The sequence below is a fragment of the Corvus brachyrhynchos genome, unplaced genomic scaffold (assembly GCF_000691975.1).
Source record: "Corvus brachyrhynchos isolate BGI_N302 unplaced genomic scaffold, ASM69197v1 scaffold26, whole genome shotgun sequence".
Lineage (NCBI taxonomy): Eukaryota > Metazoa > Chordata > Aves > Passeriformes > Corvidae > Corvus > Corvus brachyrhynchos.
This window is the reverse complement of record NW_008239324.1, coordinates 9,247,758-9,264,896: the sequence shown is the minus strand read 5'-3', so window position 1 is coordinate 9,264,896 and position 17,139 is coordinate 9,247,758. Positions and strand designations below refer to the sequence as shown.

The 17,139-nt window shown below is 37.5% G+C and overlaps 1 protein-coding gene across 2 annotated transcripts in view; it reads right to left on the bottom strand.

The window, feature by feature from the left end:
• The window catches only part of TOX3 (TOX high mobility group box family member 3), a 74,807-nt gene that overhangs the window by 24,846 nt on the left and 32,822 nt on the right, over nt 1-17,139 (bottom strand). For both annotated transcript variants that reach the window (XM_008638789.2, XM_008638790.2), the window contains exon 2: nt 1,350-1,415. In XM_008638789.2, coding sequence (XP_008637011.1) covers nt 1,350-1,415 — 66 coding nt within the window. The remainder of the gene's footprint in view (nt 1-1,349; nt 1,416-17,139) is intronic.

Here is a 17,139-nt window from a genome sequence, read left to right as displayed (position 1 = left end):
TATTAACTTTTCAAATATTTATATCTTACACATATATTAAAAAAAAAAAAAAAACTTGTGTGCATGGTTAAATGCCATCTGTACTGAAATGTTCAAAACATTTGTTCCTTTTGATAAAAATGCAAATCTGGAGAACTGTTGTATCAACATATAACAGCCAATGTCTGACACGGTGAATTATCACAGCTGGAATTAAATTGTCTCTGAACAGCTGCTGGCAGCAGAGCTTTCATCAATGTTTGATTCAAATGTAGGAAAGAAATTCTACAGAAAGAAACATCATGTTGTCATTACAGATGGGGTTTGTGTTCATTATCACAAATAACACTGGAGCTAGTGCCAAACAATATTCCCTTATCTAAGCAGTCTTGCTGGGTAAAAAGATATGGTGACCATTGTATAAATGATTCATAAAATCCTACCCTTAATTCTAACCTTCATGTTTATTGATACACCTTTCTGCTTATTTTCTCTGAGATCACTGTTTTAGAAGTGCACAGGAATACCTGTGACTGAATTCCTACTTACAATATGAAAATCAGGGCTGCCTGGTTTTCTACCCTTTCCTCATGTTGGGAAGATCACTTATGACATGCACCCTATATAAACAGTTCTTGTTCTCCATATTGCTGTGCACATACTAGACAGTGCATCTTGCACTTTCCATTCTTTCCTTTGGAGTAAGAGCTTGGGTTTCAAGGATGAGCAAAGGCAGTTTCTGTCTGGACTTGGGGTCAGGATTAATGTGTTGATGGTCTTTTAACTGGCTGTAACGTGGCCCCACCTAGCAGATACATGGAGCCTGGAGCTGCCACACTTTCTCCTGTTTCCACTCACACAGGCAGTGATCAAATACATCATCTCCACAACCCAGGCTCTGGGTTTATTCTGGAGCCTGGATTCAAAAGATTCCTTGATGCAGCATATACACTTCAGGCAAAAGAGCTGGCTTTGGTTTTCTATCTCATATGAGTATTAAGAACCCAAATTAAACCATTTGTATCTATAACAAAAATTAGAACATTAGCTAGTAATGACTATTACTAAGCTTGCTTTCAAAGTGTACACCTACTGTGCTTTTTATTTGTTTCCTTCTGTTCATAATTTTTTTCCATACATAAAGCAGATTTGTTTCTATTGACATGCTATGTAAGTAACAGCCTTATGGACAGCTAAATTGACTAGTAATGGAGAGCTGTCAGGTTATTTTCTTTCTCATTAAAGTCTTTATTTTGTGCTCCATAAAACACACAGAAATTCGGCACTTCACTCTTCATCCATTCAGAGTCTGTTAAATTATCACAGCAAACAGCAGAATATGAGCATAGATAAAAAATAAAAACATCTACCTCATTTGCAGCAAGAAATGCATTATTTGCCTCTGCCATGTTCATGTAGTTGTTATTGTTTCCAAACTGAAAGAAAAATAAATATTTGGATTTAATGTATGCCATGATAAACTTTTCTTTACCCCATCACTGGCATAGAAAAGGTTGGGGGAAGAAAAAAACCCAACAAAATTAAATCAACAAACAGATAAGATGTAATTTTGCAGATGTTCTTTGAAGTCAGAACTTGATTGAATTCATCATCATCATCATCATTATTATTATTGTTATTACATACTCTGCATCCCCCAGTCTGTGAAAGGAAGATATTCATATGTATCTCTCCGACTCTTTTTGTCCATGCAGCAAAGCCACCCCAGAGACCTAAAGGTGACTTTGGAATTAAGAATCCATTAGAAAGAGACTCCAAGGAAAGACACTTCTACTACCTCTTTTCTGATGCACATTGTAATATTTCCATCAGTGATCCTGACCCGGAGGATTGCTGCAGCCAGAAGGAGCTGCTGTATTACTACTCCAAGTAGACCTGGTTTTAAAAAGCTGAAGACCAGTAAGGGGAAGAATGAGAATCTGTAATGCTGTTCCTGAAGTCCCATTCTTTCCACAAAATTGAAAAGCCAAACAATCCGCCTTTGTTTATCTTTCACTCCAGTGGAGTGCCCCGTCTCCCAGTGAACATTAACACCAGAAGATTTTGCAAACCAGAGAAACTGACACCCAGACCCCAAGGTGTGCCCAGTGCCCACTTGCTCCCACTGATGTGCAACTCTCATGCCATATGCCAGTGATAAGAAGGCATTTCCTTTGATGCCACAGTCATTTTGCTCCAAATTCTCAAGTATGAACATTTGTTAAGAAGATAAGTACTTTTACTTCTAGGGACTGAACACAGAAAGAAAGATTATCAGCATAATACTGTGCCTTATGCCCTTGAACGGCACTTCCAAAGGCATGTAGGCTGGTAACCAGTCCTGCACATGTTCCCAGAGGAGGGAACATCCACAGTCTTTGCTGCAAGGAACAGACACTAGGCATGACATGTACCTGCAGTAAAACAGGCTTTCACAATTGCACATCGCTACTACCAGGCAAAGAGCACAGGGCAAGATAGAGTGCCAAGCGAGGAAAAAGCCCCTGTGCTGTCCCTAACACATCACTGCTGCTAAAGCCACACTGAGCATTCCTCTCTTAACTCCCATTTTCAAGTTTTATAAAACAAATTTTTTTAGGAAGGCCTTGTTTTATCTTATCTTGCTGGATCTTGGTGGACCCTAACCCCTCCTCAGCCCCACAACAGCAAACGCTCACAAAAGCAGCATAAGCTCTGCAACCAGCACGTGAAGATGGGTGACCATGCATTTGCACAGATTGTTCTTTCCAAGCAAGGAACTCTGTTGTGCTTTCAGAGCAGCTGAACCTGGCCTGAAAGGAAAACCACTTTGTTTCAGCTCAATTTGCTACAACTGCACTTAGTGCCTGACTGTTCTTAGCAGTGAAATGTTTCAGACTCCCCAGTTTCTCACTGGAGGGACCAGTGATCCTTTCAAGAAAAGCCTGTTCCCTGAAAACTCAAAACATCCACTTCTGGCAATAAGACAAAGTTAAAAGGAGATTTAAAAAAAAAAAAAATAAAAGGAAAGAAAAAAGAATTGGAGCCTTGTGTACCTGATGAATTGTCAGATTGACTAAACAGGACATCACCAAAATTAGGAGACACTCATAGGGGAGGGAAGGAATACAAGATGAGATCCCTCATTCTGAAGCAACAAATTCCATTTGTGTACTTATCATTCTGAATCTTTCAACCTATAACACATGTTAAGCAACAGAGGCCTTAGCACAATATGTAGGCTGCCTCATAGCTATTAAAACTCTGTTATCCCCAGCTATGCAGATACTCAAGTAATGTCATCCATTTTTTAAAAGCCCAGATGTCACCCATGTTTGGAGCTTAAAAAATTCAAGTAAAATTGCACATTCAAATGACTGTTTTGGCACATACGGATGTGTGTGTGGATTTGTTGCACAAAGACACTACTTCAGCTCAACAGTGCGATCGACAGGATAGAATTTTTCATGTCAGTTAGTGGCAAACTAAGAATGATTTACATGAAAAACTCAAATGGCTCAAATAGAGCTGTTCTTTCTACAGTAACAAAAAAAAAAAAAAGTCAAGTTTTCAAAGGATATCTAAGGGCAAAGGTACACTAGGCAAGTATTACACTAACACTGGATAAATAAGTGGGGACAAAACCTCCCCTATTTTAATAACCTTAGCATCCTAAGGGCTCCAGTGCCTCAAAACAGAACTGTGGCTGATTTTTACCTTGAAGAGTAAAATTCTACATTGCTTTGATGTACATGTATTGCTCACACCACAGCTACTGCTTTCTGATTGCCAGGTGGTTTTCTTCCTTTTTGTTTTATTAAAGTAAAACAAAGGGGAGAGTGACAATTAAATTTTCCATTTTATTAAGGCCGTGGAAGCAAATGATATAACAAGGAATGTCAAAGCTAAAAGTTACAGGTACATATCCTTCAAGTCATTCTGTTCTTAGGCTATGATATTTAAGACCCTATTGTGTATGACTCAGGCACTGATGTCAGAAACTGGAATATTTCAGCTTTTATTAGTATGGATCACAACTAATATTCTTTACATTTATTTTTTGTCTCTGAACTAGAAATCCATTGAAGGCACATAACAATTATCAGTGAGTATTTCTAAGATTAAACTTCCATATTATCTAATGGTACCTATAACAACAAAAGAAAATAAAATGGTTATTATCTTAAGGACCTAAACAATTCAAAAAACAAATTAAGCTTAGAGTGAAATAAGAACTGGGTTAGAAATCCTCTTCTGAACAGTTAGTCTGCGAATGTAATTACTGAAGAAACTACAGCTAATCAGCTGTGAATTGTATCCATTAATTAGTATTTGCCCTGGAGAAATGAGAAAAATCAGTAACAATGTTAACACTGCAATGCACTGATGAGTACTGAAACACAGGGCCCTCAGCATTTAGTCAAGCAGGTGGCTCCAATGGTCCAAGTAATTTAAAAAGCTCTCACCTGAAGTGCAGAGCAGGAATTACAAAGCACTTCTTGCATATCTTTGTATCTATATAAGGCTATAATTAATGGCTTTTAATTTAGAAACACTTTGTGATCAGCTGGGAACAGTTATAAATCATTCTAAATAGAACAACGGGTTCTTGCCTATTTTACTAAAATAATTTTTTGTGAAAAGACTCTTGTTGCAGGCAATATTTTTCTTCAATTATTTTCTTAAGGATCCCTTCCTCTGACCCCTCATAAACAGCTCAGAGCATTGGTATAGTTGACAAGAGGGATTCAAATTAAAGAGGAGACCCAGCATTTTGGCCTGCCCAGGTAGACTCCAAGGCTTGCACCTGTTGGATTTCCTGGGACAGAAGGAGAGTGCAGTGCAGCACCTAGGCCAGCTATCTCTGTTTTGGGACGGTGTTGGGATGCTTTGCAAAGAAATTTCCCAGAGCAATAGGGTAGGTTTTGCATAAAGCTTTTCATGTAAAGATCTCAGAGCACTCTTGCTCTGTAACTAGGAGAGAATAAAATGTCTCCAGCTTCCTTTGGCAATACACACCATTGCATTACAAAGTGCAATTTGTTTCCTTTGGTTTCAGGAGTTCAAACTCTCTCTTCAGTTTTGACAAACACAGTAAGTGGGAGTAGCCAGCTGACTGCCACCACCAACCCTAGGAAACCACACGCATCTGCCCATTTCAGGAAATGAACAGCACACAAACAAAGCCTCTTCTGAACTTGATGTGAATCACAGCTTCCATTCTTCATGCAAATCATTGCATTAAAACTATGACAGCTCCTCTACTCCTCTATGTTGGAAAGGCACCTGAGTCTTGACCCTGCTGAACTCCCTCTGGACAGACGTGAAGACTGGAATGAGACCGGATGGTTGGTTTACTAACACCTTGTATAAAGCATGTCCAGAAAACTCATTCATTCTAAAATAGCTGGTTGAAGCTCTTCTCTTCTCTTCGACTACCAAACCTGAAGCCGAACACCTGGTTTTATCCAGCTTCTCTAGCAAGGGTGTTTATTTGCAATGCAAAGGAAACATTCCGGCCCTCTCCTTCCTCAGCACATGCCCTAATGAAGACCAAATCAACTCCTGCCCAGCTTTGGGGATATAAAAACTGTATCACTGCCACACTTCTACAAAGTGCATGTTTTCTTAGACCAGACCTCTGGGGCCAAATGTTAGGATATCTGTTTGTAAATCAAGGGATAAGCCACTTGGAATTGGCACAGCACAATGCTACTTGGGTTTTCAAACTACCCTTTTTACTCACCAGAGCTTAAAAATTGGTTGGTTATGAAAGCTGAGACTAATGAGCAGTTGTTTTAAGGCAGAAGTCTGATATGATGAACACCACAGAACACCCTTGGAAGCCTGGGATAAAAATCAGCAATGAAATGTCCGCTGAGTCTGAATTTCTACAAAAAAATCTTCAGAAAATCTCAAATGTTGAATTGTGGCCACTCTCTGGGCTCTTTGGCAACTGTGATTGACTCCTTGTAGCAAGAGATAAAACAAGCAGAAGAAAACTTGACACCACAAAACCATAGTAGTTTTAAAAAAAAAAGCTTCAAAAGTAAAGCAAACAACATTTGAAGGTGTTATGGAAACACAGAGTAACATTTCAAACCTATAAAAGTTAATCAGAATGTTGCTGCTGATTTTAATGGAGAAATCATTTTACTTACAATGTTCAGTCATTAGTATTTTTTATAACCTGTCTTTAAATCAGCTGGCCTGTGGTGCAATTCTAATCTGAAAAACATTAGAACTCACATCCTACTATTCACTGCCTCAAGAGGTCAAATACGGAAATACATAAGGAACTTAAAACCAGACATAAAGGAGCCCAGACTTTTATCTGAGCATCTCAACAGAACAAAAATGAATGTTTAAAATACTAGTATTTTTACACTCAAAAAAGAAAATCTAATTCAGCAGGGAAACTTGTTAAATATTCCAAATATTTCTTTTTACAATACTGGTGTATAATAGTGCAACCCCAAGGAAGAACCACCATTGGAAAGGTTATTGTTCCAGCACAGGATAACAGCAAAACCATGAAGTGTGAATAAATGTCCCAAAAGAAAAACTTAAAAAACAGATATCCAGAACAGGAATGAAACACATTTTATCATCTACTCATAGCTAATCCATCAACTTAAATTTTGCTTAAAAGGTATGACTGCAATTCTGTACTCAAAGACTACATATCATATATCTGAGAATAAATAAAGAATTAATAGTTATGACAGAATCCACTCCCTGCTGTTTTTTTTTTAAATTAAAGGAAACCTTACCCCAAGCCTTATTGGAAAACAGAATTCAGACTTAATTATCATTACACTAGCAGTCTTTTCATAATGATAAATGTTCAGTCAAAAGACACATTTCAAGTTTCTTGGGATAGTATTTCTAGTAAAAATTCTCACTGCCTGCAGAACAAGCTCTAAACCAGTTCTGTCACAGCACTATACATCCGCTTATGTATTTTAGGCAGTTACACATCCAAATTCTACTATTTCCGATGCCAATTTGCTGCCAATGGAAAATGGCACCCTCAACTGATCACACTTCCAGTATTTCTGCAGTAAAATTAGAACACTTTTTTTTTTTTTAAATATAGCCATTAATAAAATCATTCTTTTATGGTGTGAGCATACTTGCAGTTTTCATATAGAGAAATATCTACTTGCACAAATATATATTATGGCAAGAATCTCAGTTTTATCTTCATATTTGCCAAATTAATTCCTCTGAGATTACACTACCCTTATGAGTAAAATGAAAGATAACAATCCCAAAAGATGTAATTACAGACCAAAACTAAATTACTTTGCAGGTCTAAGTACTGTATCTTAATAATTTCACCGAAGAACATCTTCACTGCATTTGGGCAGATTTGATTTTGCTGCCTGACCAATAATTACAGCTCTGGCAAATACAATGTCTGATAAGGACATCAATTAAGAATGAGCATTGTGTTATTTAAAAAAAAAAAAAAATTCATCATGTTCACAGCCTGTCTGATTGAATGAAATGCCAAATTAAATTAATGGAGATTGCTAAGTCTAGCTGGCTGGTGGGGAACCATGCAGAAAGTGGGACAGCATAGACAATAAACTGTCTGTAATTAAAAGATGAGAAGCTGGACTAATGCTACTTCAGCCTGATTATTCCAAACAAAACAATATACACTAAAATTATTCTGGCAACAGAAGTAGGAGTGGGAGGAGGGCTGGGACAGGGGACTTTTTATTTTTCTTTTTTTTTCAAGTAGTATTAACTATCACCACCTACAAACATCAGTGTCCTCACCAGATGTATTAAATTAAATACTGGGGGGTTCTCATCAAAAAACACAAGTTATTTTCTCAATGAACAGAAAAAAAACATGCAAGAATTTGCCAATCCTTTCTGTTCTAGATGGATATCCAGCTAATCTCTGTAGAGGCTTTACTCCTAAGTTATGATGTGTTCGTAGTAGGCGCAGAGAGTTCTTTTCTGGAAGAGCAAGTCATTCATCGAAGTTTCAATATTTCAGAAGCAGTAGATGGTATACAAATTATTTTATAGAATACAAGTATTCTATTTCGATTTTGCTACTAGAAACAATGAGACAGATTGTTGTTTACAGATGCCACACCAGCAAAGTTGTAAGGATTCATATCGTTGTAAGTGAATGAAGCATTGTTTTAAATCTTGCAAATGAAGAAGAAATTTTATCTCAGGATGAATGAAAAATAGTGGCCTTGATTTTGACACCACATCAATACCCACAGAAATATTGGGACTCACTCCTCTGGCAGGATGCCAATGTTTTAAGGTGTGTGTTGCCCAGCACCAGTTGTATTATTCACCATAGACAACAGCAGCACTAGGAGGTTATGGGTTGAGCCACTGAGCATAAAGGAGATGGAGAGTTGGACCAGATGCAGGCAAAAGACATTTGGGTCAGCTTGTGACCGCATGTGAGTAAGCACATAAGGTATCCCAGCTCCATCTAAGAGAAAACTGCTGTCTCTGTGTGCACAAGGGTAGGGATACATGCACAGAGACAATGTTCTGTCAGTAACAGATAACGTTTTGGAAGACTTTAATGGAATACTGGACCACTGGGTAAAACACACTATACATGCCAAGTTTATACCTGAGATTTTCTGTTCATATTTTTAGAACAGATTTAAGATTAGTGATTATTATAGAATAGTACAGTAGCAATCAGCTTTTTGAGACAGATTACAGTGTTTTCTTATTTCCAGTAGTTCATACTTTCGGGAGGTGGGTTAATTTCCTGCTAGGTTCTGCCTACAAATTTGCTAGGACATGTCTTCAAGGACTCGTAAAAAGCCACCCAGGGAGTGTCAGCCTTGGCAACCTTGACCACCAGAACCTGCTACACAACAGTTATTTCTCTCCATTTCTTCCCCATCAGGATTCTCTATCACACCTTATCAGGACCCTGCAAAAACCTGGAGGAAATGGAGGCCCTGTTGAAAACTAAAGGCATTCCTATTTCATGCCAGAAAACTGAATTTGCTTACAACCACATCACTGATGAGCAACAAGCCAACAGACAGGAGCCCAAAACTTTAAAGTACCCAGCTTTGCCTCCGCATTCTCAATCCTGAATTTTAGGCAAATGATAATCTTGTTAGTGGTTCATTAATTAGAGAATCTGTTCATAAATATGTGTACAATCATACATGTGACAGTCTTTTGATATTTAAAATTTTAAAGCTTTTAATTCACGGGACCATTTAGATTCCAATTTTTGAGTCTCAAACATGTGCCACACTAGTTGTTATATATATCCTTATATTAGTGAGGCTATGCCTGTATATATGTGTACACATGCACATTCTCTAACTCTGCTTAGAGCCGAAAAAAATCTCAGTGGGATAAAATACTTGAGCAAGATCCGAAAGAAAAATAGACATTTATATTTTATTCATATAGCCTCAATATGCATCAGACACACTGTTTGCACATAGTACAGATTTAAAAGTTTTGGAAAAGCAATTAGAATGGAAACATTTGAAGTTACTTTAAAAGCTTTCAGCCAAGCAAATAAAAACTTTGACAATAACAATAAAAAGCACAGACTTAATCTCTGTGATTCCAGCCAAACTCTTTAATATGAACTCCTTCAATGAATTCCACAGCCAAAAGCTGTAACTGAATGATATTTTGCAAAGTATGATACTGAACAAGTCTTAGGAACAGTAGTGAAAGGAATATTTAATGGTCTCATGTTAGACATTTTCAGATCTCTTAAGAAGGACACATTCTATAAATGTTTTTATATGCAAGAAGTAACTTTGTATGAATATGCAGAGTTTTATTCTGCTGCCTGATGGTCAAGGCAATTCAATATATGCCAGACTTTTAATGCTAATTATTCCATATTTAAATGCATGCATATTAAATGGTGGTTCAAAGAGCAGTCCTGGTCCTAATATTTATACATGATTAAGGTGTTAGAAAATTAGTCTGAATCTTGAAAGTGTTCTCCAAGACAAACATACCAACAATTTTGCTGTTACATGTTCAAAGAGTTTCAATTTACTATTTTGACTCTTTGTAGACAAGAATGTCTGTCCACAGTCTGTGGAGCTGTGCCTTCAAAGGTAATAAAATAGACACTCTAACATAGATTCTGGGTATCTCTGTGTCCTCCTACATACGCTAATACTACTTCTCCTCTGTACAAGGCTAATACAAATATCAAACTTAGACTAACCCACTGAGTTTCACGTTAAAAAGGCTCTACAAGATCTACAGATGTTACTTCACATCGTTCTGAAGTACATTCCCTATCATCACACCCTGGTGTTGTCTGAAGCTTGAAACACAGAAAGAGACCAGATGTTAAGATATTCAGTGACAAAGCCAAGGAGAGGCCACTGTAGTTAAAGTCTTTGTTTAAAAATACATTAATATTTAAAGAACATGTTTTCTTGCTTTGCTTTCTAACCTAGATATGTTTGCAGTGATGAACTACAAAATTATTTTCACAACCACTCTCATGAGCACATACTTGTTGCTGCAATAAACCAGATTAGACATAAATGTCAGGGAAGGAAAATATTGCTAAAATGTAAAAAGAACTTACTTATATTGCTCCTGTTTGTATGTATTTTTCTACAACTTTGTGGCAATTCTGATTCCACATGAGCAAAGGACTTCTCACACATGCAGTTCTCACCTCACCCATTTGGTGTATGCAATTTATGAATTACATTACTCTAAACAGCTGAAATTCTATATAAGATTTTATTTCTGATGACATCTGAGGACATATGGCAGTTAAAATATGCTCTTTTTACACAACTGCTCTGAAGAATGACGCAAGGGTAAAGCAAAATGGATCCTTTTCCACAGTCCTGTGAGAAGATGCAAATGTCTCTTTTCTCCATGACATTTACCAAACAAAGATCAACAGCCTCTCAGAATGGCCTCCAACACACCACAAAATAATTTGAAAAAAAGATCCAAACCAAATCTGTGGACCTGATTCTGGGGCTGTCCCTCCAATCTGGTTCCCCAGCCCTGCACAGGTTGTGGCAGGAGCACCAATGACATCAAGCACTGGACCATGGCTGGAGCCACTGCCTCATGACCCGCTCATGGACAGGAGTCCTCCAGCACCCCGGGACCTGAGAGCCAGCGAGGTCCTGCAAGGGAGCAGCCCTAACACACCAAGGACAGCATTAAGGGCCCTTCTTCAACTCCCCTCCTGCACCTCTGAGCATGCCTCTACCCCTAACAGGCTTATAGGGCTTTTGTTTGGTTGGGTTTCTTCAGGAGGGACATGCATAAACGCAGAGCTGGTTTTGCCATATGAACATTTCTGTTCCACTTTCCCCTTTGACGCATTAAATTCATACAATCAAGCTGTTAATCATGTCTACCCCCCCATTTATTTTATATAAACTGTCTAAGCATTGAACCTAAGCATTTCTTAGCATAATGACAGCATTTTATACTTAGGATCCCAAGAAATACTTTTACATCACTATATTCAAGATTACTGTAACATTTTCGCACACAAATTTAAAGTGATGTGATTATACTGCAATTGGGGCTGTAAGTAGCTTTTCTTACAATCTTATATCAAATTTCACTCACTTCAGTGAAAATTGTAAATTCCATTCTAGACTGTGAATCAGCTCTACTACACTAGCAAATTATATTAAGTTTTAAATGTAAAATTGATAGAGAAAGGGTGAAGCAGATGTAGACATTTTATAATAATCATAAAGGAGGATCAGTAAAGATGCTTTCAGGCTAAAATCAGCACATGCATGAAATCTTAAATATCTCAACTCTCAGCCATACCAATACCATGAGTTCCTGCATTTTTTAATGAAATTAAATACTTTCCACTTTAGAAGCACTAATCATAATCAAATAGATAAATATCATTTTTTAAAAGTCTCCATTAAATCTACTTCACCATGTGCAAAGCTGTACAGAGCAAGTCTATTAGAAAGACAGACTGTGGGATGTAACTGCTCTTACTACACACATACCCCAGTGAGAAACTGAGGAAAGCCACCCAGAAACACCCCAGCCCCAGCGCCAGAGGGGTGTCAGTCACCTTCAAGTGTTCCTCAGGCAATGACATTTTTCAGTTTGGAAAAATTATGTGTGTTAATATAACATAGATCACAGATGTATTTTGTAAACAGGCACATAACACATCACTTCCTCCTGTTTCTTTTTTTTACATCAACCTGAAACCTGGAGGATTTCTCCACTATTTTTAGTTGGGATATGATTACAAGTCCCACAGCAGGGAGGCCTCTGGAGAGTCTTCAGAAACATCTGACTTTATTTAAACATGCAAGATGGAATTGGATGCAATGCCCTGAAATAACAGTACAGGAGAATTAAATTTAAGAGTAGAATAATCCCTCATGGTGGTTTGTATTCCTAATTTATGCCACAGAGACTAATCAAGCTTAATTTATCTATCTTTAGCTTCCCACTGTTTCATTCCAACCTAAAGGCAACGTTTTGGGCAGCAGAAACTTTATTTTGTATGTGAGTAACCTACTTTAATTGCATTTTTATCCATTACTACAGTCTAGCATTTTCTTCACTTAATTGGGTCACTGTATTTCTTCTTGAAAGTGGGCACAGAAATTACTTCTGGTATTGATTGCAGTCCCTGAGGTTCAGCTGAGGGTTGAGGACACACAAAGGGTACACAGCAAATTCCATTTATGACAAATGAAATGAATAAAATTTCAGTCAAACCTTCATACTAGGAAAATCCTGATGTTAAAGTATGGAGATTCTCTATTAAGCATCTCACACATGCAGGGCTGGAAATGCCTGGCACCATCGTAAAACCAGGCCTCTCAAGTCTTCAGGGGATCTTCAGCATTGGTGTGTCAAAATACTAATGAGTGTTAGAATTAAGTGCATATTAAAAAGCACACCAGTAATTCCTTCTCATAATTTTCAGATGCCGTAGAAAAAACAAAGTTTTTAAATATAAAACTAAAAATGGTAATAAAACCTCACTTGAACAGTCAAGTACTACCCTTCATGTCTTGATGTAAGCAAGCACGAGCTTTGATACATGCAAATTCTTGCATTTCTTTTCTTGAAGTATGAGAGACACCAGATCCTAGTGGCATTTCTGCTGCCAAGCTGTTCCACAGCTCACAACGCACACTCTGAATATATTCTCCTACTTTAGTGGACTGAGATAATTCAGTCTCATGATAATCATATCAAAGATGTGCAAGAAGTTGAATACTTCTTAGTTGAATTTAAAATGATCAGATGTAGCTTTAGCATGACTTCAAAGTAGATGCATGAATTGTAATCATAATCAGTAGATGTACAGTAATCTCTTCATGAACTTTCTTTGTCTAAATGTTCAGCAACTATGCAAGATACTGCTAGGGATGCCTATTAATTCCAAGACAGGTTCATAATTGGAGGTCAAATGGGGAATGTCACAAGCTTATATCCATGTAGCACTTTTTCCTTGTCAGCTGATGACATGACCTGAGCTCCACCAAAAACATTTCTTTGGGTGTCTCTGAGATAGTATTTTTGATACAGAAACCACTCTGAAAGAACCAAATAATACTTTGCACCATAAACACGTGCTTCTGGCAGGCAGAAGCCTGCTACAACTAGCTGCAAGCTCCTGGGAGTTCTCTCAATTTTATTTTATTTCTTGAACCTTACCATTCCATCCCACTTTTAAAATGGAAAATTCCTCAGAGATCAGAAACCTTTGGGCAGCAGAAGTGAGCCCTGGAATCAGGGCAAAATCCTGTATATTCAGGGTTTTGTTTCCCAAATACCCAGGGCTACAGCTGTTTCATTACTATATTATATTTTGGAACACACAATAACTTTAGCCAAGTTTTACAACACAGACATATTACGCTTCTGTGATATCAAAGTTGCGTGAGGGCTCAGAACTACAAATCCCACATCCAGTTCTGGTGAGCCAGTGAAATGATGCAAAACCATGCAAAGGAGCACAAAACATCCAAATCACTCTGCCTGTTCCCAGCAAGAACAAATCACAGGAAATCCATTTGACTGGTTGCTGTACCTGCCAAACTGGGGTGATTTTCCTCTACCATAACGTTTCTCAGTCACTTTTTCTATCTGAATTGGGAAACACTGCACACTGTTAGTGTGAATGCAATGGAGAAGGCAGGAACAGGGCAAAAGCACCTGATGTTCTGGCACCTTTTTGCCACCAAAAGAGGAAAATACTAACAAAGCATGGGAACATAATGCCAGTAAAAAAATAAAAGGTATTATAAATAATTGCTTTCTCTTCATTTGTACAAGCGTCTAGAACAGTTTCTGATAATATTTTATTGTCTGGTGATTTTAGATTTAGAAAACCCCAAAACCAAGCCATCCTCACACTAATGGTTTTGCCTGTAATTACTTGCCTTATCTGCCCTGGAATTATAGCAGTTTTCCAGTGAAAGAGATTTCTTCTGTTAATCAAAACAAAGTTGCTCAACTGTATTTTCAAAACTGGTGAAGAACAATAAATGTATTTTAATGGAAGAAGTGAGTTGTCAAATAAAATATATATAGTCTGGTTTGTAGAGGAATAAGAAGATATACAAGTGGTATAAAATGCTGTACAAGTGCTGGGTAGTAGGAGGCAGAGAAAGGGTGGAATAAAGACCCATAGAAAAGGATAGTAAGGCCATGATTATCAGAGCAGGATAATAAAAATTAGCTTATGAGATAGACAAGGAAAAGATAAACTGAAAGCTGGTAAGAGAAAAGTGAGATTAAAATAAGTTTTGAAGAAGGATTAACAGAGCAAAGGAAAAATATTCAAAATGTAAAGAAAAATATTTATTATATTTTGTAATATCTTCTAAAGCATGGTTTTGAGAGCATCCAGCAACAACTCAAAGCACACATTTTTATGCACTTCCATATAAATGCCACTTTTTCATATTTTGAAAAAATGGCCAGCTTGTAACAGCAAATATGAAATTTAAGTTAATCTCATAATTCTAGACCACCAGTAAAACGGTTTAGAGCAAAGAGGTCTCTTTCCTTTGTCCCCCACATAATCTTATGGTTTCTCCCTTTCCAAAACATGGAACAGTTGTCCTTGTCCAAGCTCACACACATCCATGGGAAATTCTGGGTAACATGCTGTGATGACCCTTCACACATTTCCACGTGGGACCTTCCTTAGCACCACTGAAACCACCAAGGACAATTCCAAGTGACACAGGAAGCTCTTCAGTGCTGTAACCTCACCTTTGTCCAACCTTACAGACAAAGCACTGATTGTAAGAAACCCCTCTGCTTCTATTTACATACCAAACCCCCAACCCTCATGCCTCTCATCAAATCAAAAGTCAAAAAATAATTTGTATAAGAATTACCTAGGAAAAACAGAAACCTGCTGTGGTATTTACCAGGGAGAAAAACACAGAAGGGTTATTTGCCGACATAAATCAGGCTGCACCATTTGATTCAGATGGTGGTGCTGGTGGTGTGCCATATTCCACTAAATGGAATATCAGCTGTAGCTAAAATAACTACTATAAAAAAATAAAAGCGTTATCAATTTTCATGTCAACATATAAATATATCATCTTCTGAGACAAGGAAAAAGTTTTTGTCATATTGGTACCCCATGCATGTGTGAAAGGGGGACTAAGGAGTATAAACTCTTCACCATTCTCCATTGTAAATTCTCTTTCTACGGTGTTCACACTTCCTATGTTTTCCCTCATAAACATAAATTTAGGGAAACTCAGGCCCCTTTCCAGTCTCTTCCTCCCCTCAGAAGCACAACCCATGCTACTGGCTCAGTAATCTATGTTTGCTTGAAAGATATGGAATGGTGTTCAGCTTGTATCACAGCCCTTCAACATCATTAATAGATTTTTTTATTATCAGAATGTTAAAGTGACAATTTCACACACTCCCCACACTAGAAGTTCCCAGTCATCTAAAGAGTCATCAACATTTAGAATGTTCATCATCAACAATGAAGGAGATTCACAGCACTTCCTGCTTCCAAAAACCAGTGATATGCCATATAACAAGAAAATGGTTATATCAGCAGCAACGGGAACCAAACTAAAAGGCACTGCAGTGACTCAACGTCCTGATGTCAGCACTGCCACCAGCAGAAATGATGCTAAGTGACCTCAAGTACCAGAGAATATCTCAGTATGAATCATGCTTCAAACCTCCACCCACTTGCTTATTTAGTTATTTGCTCTGTAATTCGGTTCACCTTTGCTTATGCTGATACAACTTTTTTCAGGTCCCACTGCAAAAAATGAAACATAGAATTTGGGGAGGTAAACACAATTTAGGGTTCTTTTTCACCTGGCGCAGAAATGAAGAGCAGATGAAAGATGAAGGAACGCCTTGAATTAATACCAGTGACAAACATGGCACACTGTGAAACCACACATTTATTTACCAATAGAAATGGTCAAATTTTAAGTATTCATCTCACTTCCAACAGCTTTTGCACCGAAGCTGAATCATTAGAGAGATGGCCTGGAAGGGACATGCTGGACATGTATGAATCTGACTTACTCACTGAAGTACATCATAGATTCTGTGTAAAACTGAGCCCTGACTAAGGAAAAAGAAATGCACATGACCTAATAGAAGCAGTGATTATTAAGATTTATATAACCTCTAGATAAAATTATACTTTGCTGTCATGCACTAGCAAGAAGCTTCCAGGACAGAAGCAGGATTAGTTCAGGACAAGGGAAATTATTCATATAATAGTTAAAGCTTAAGGAAAGAGATCTGGCTCATATCACGTTGATGTTTCAGATAAGAGACGGCATTATAACAGGTTACAGTTGCAAAAATATTTTTGACTGGCATATCATTTATACTAACTACTGCTTGGAACCCACCCAGAATATGCCACATACTATAAACTGTTAGGAAATATATCTGTGTATTGTTCAATATTTACAATGTGCTTTATTTTGTAAATATAAGACCTGGCAGAAAAATGTAGAGTATTAAAAATAGTTCTGCTTAACAAGAATGCCCCTTTTTCCTATAAAAAGAAGTATTTCACTAACAGTAGCTTATAATTTTGTTCAAAAATGTTCACAGCAGAGCTAAATAAACTTTCAATGAGGAAAATTTGATTGCTTTGTTCAGCTGCTCAAACAGATTTCTATCTCTACTGATTTGCAT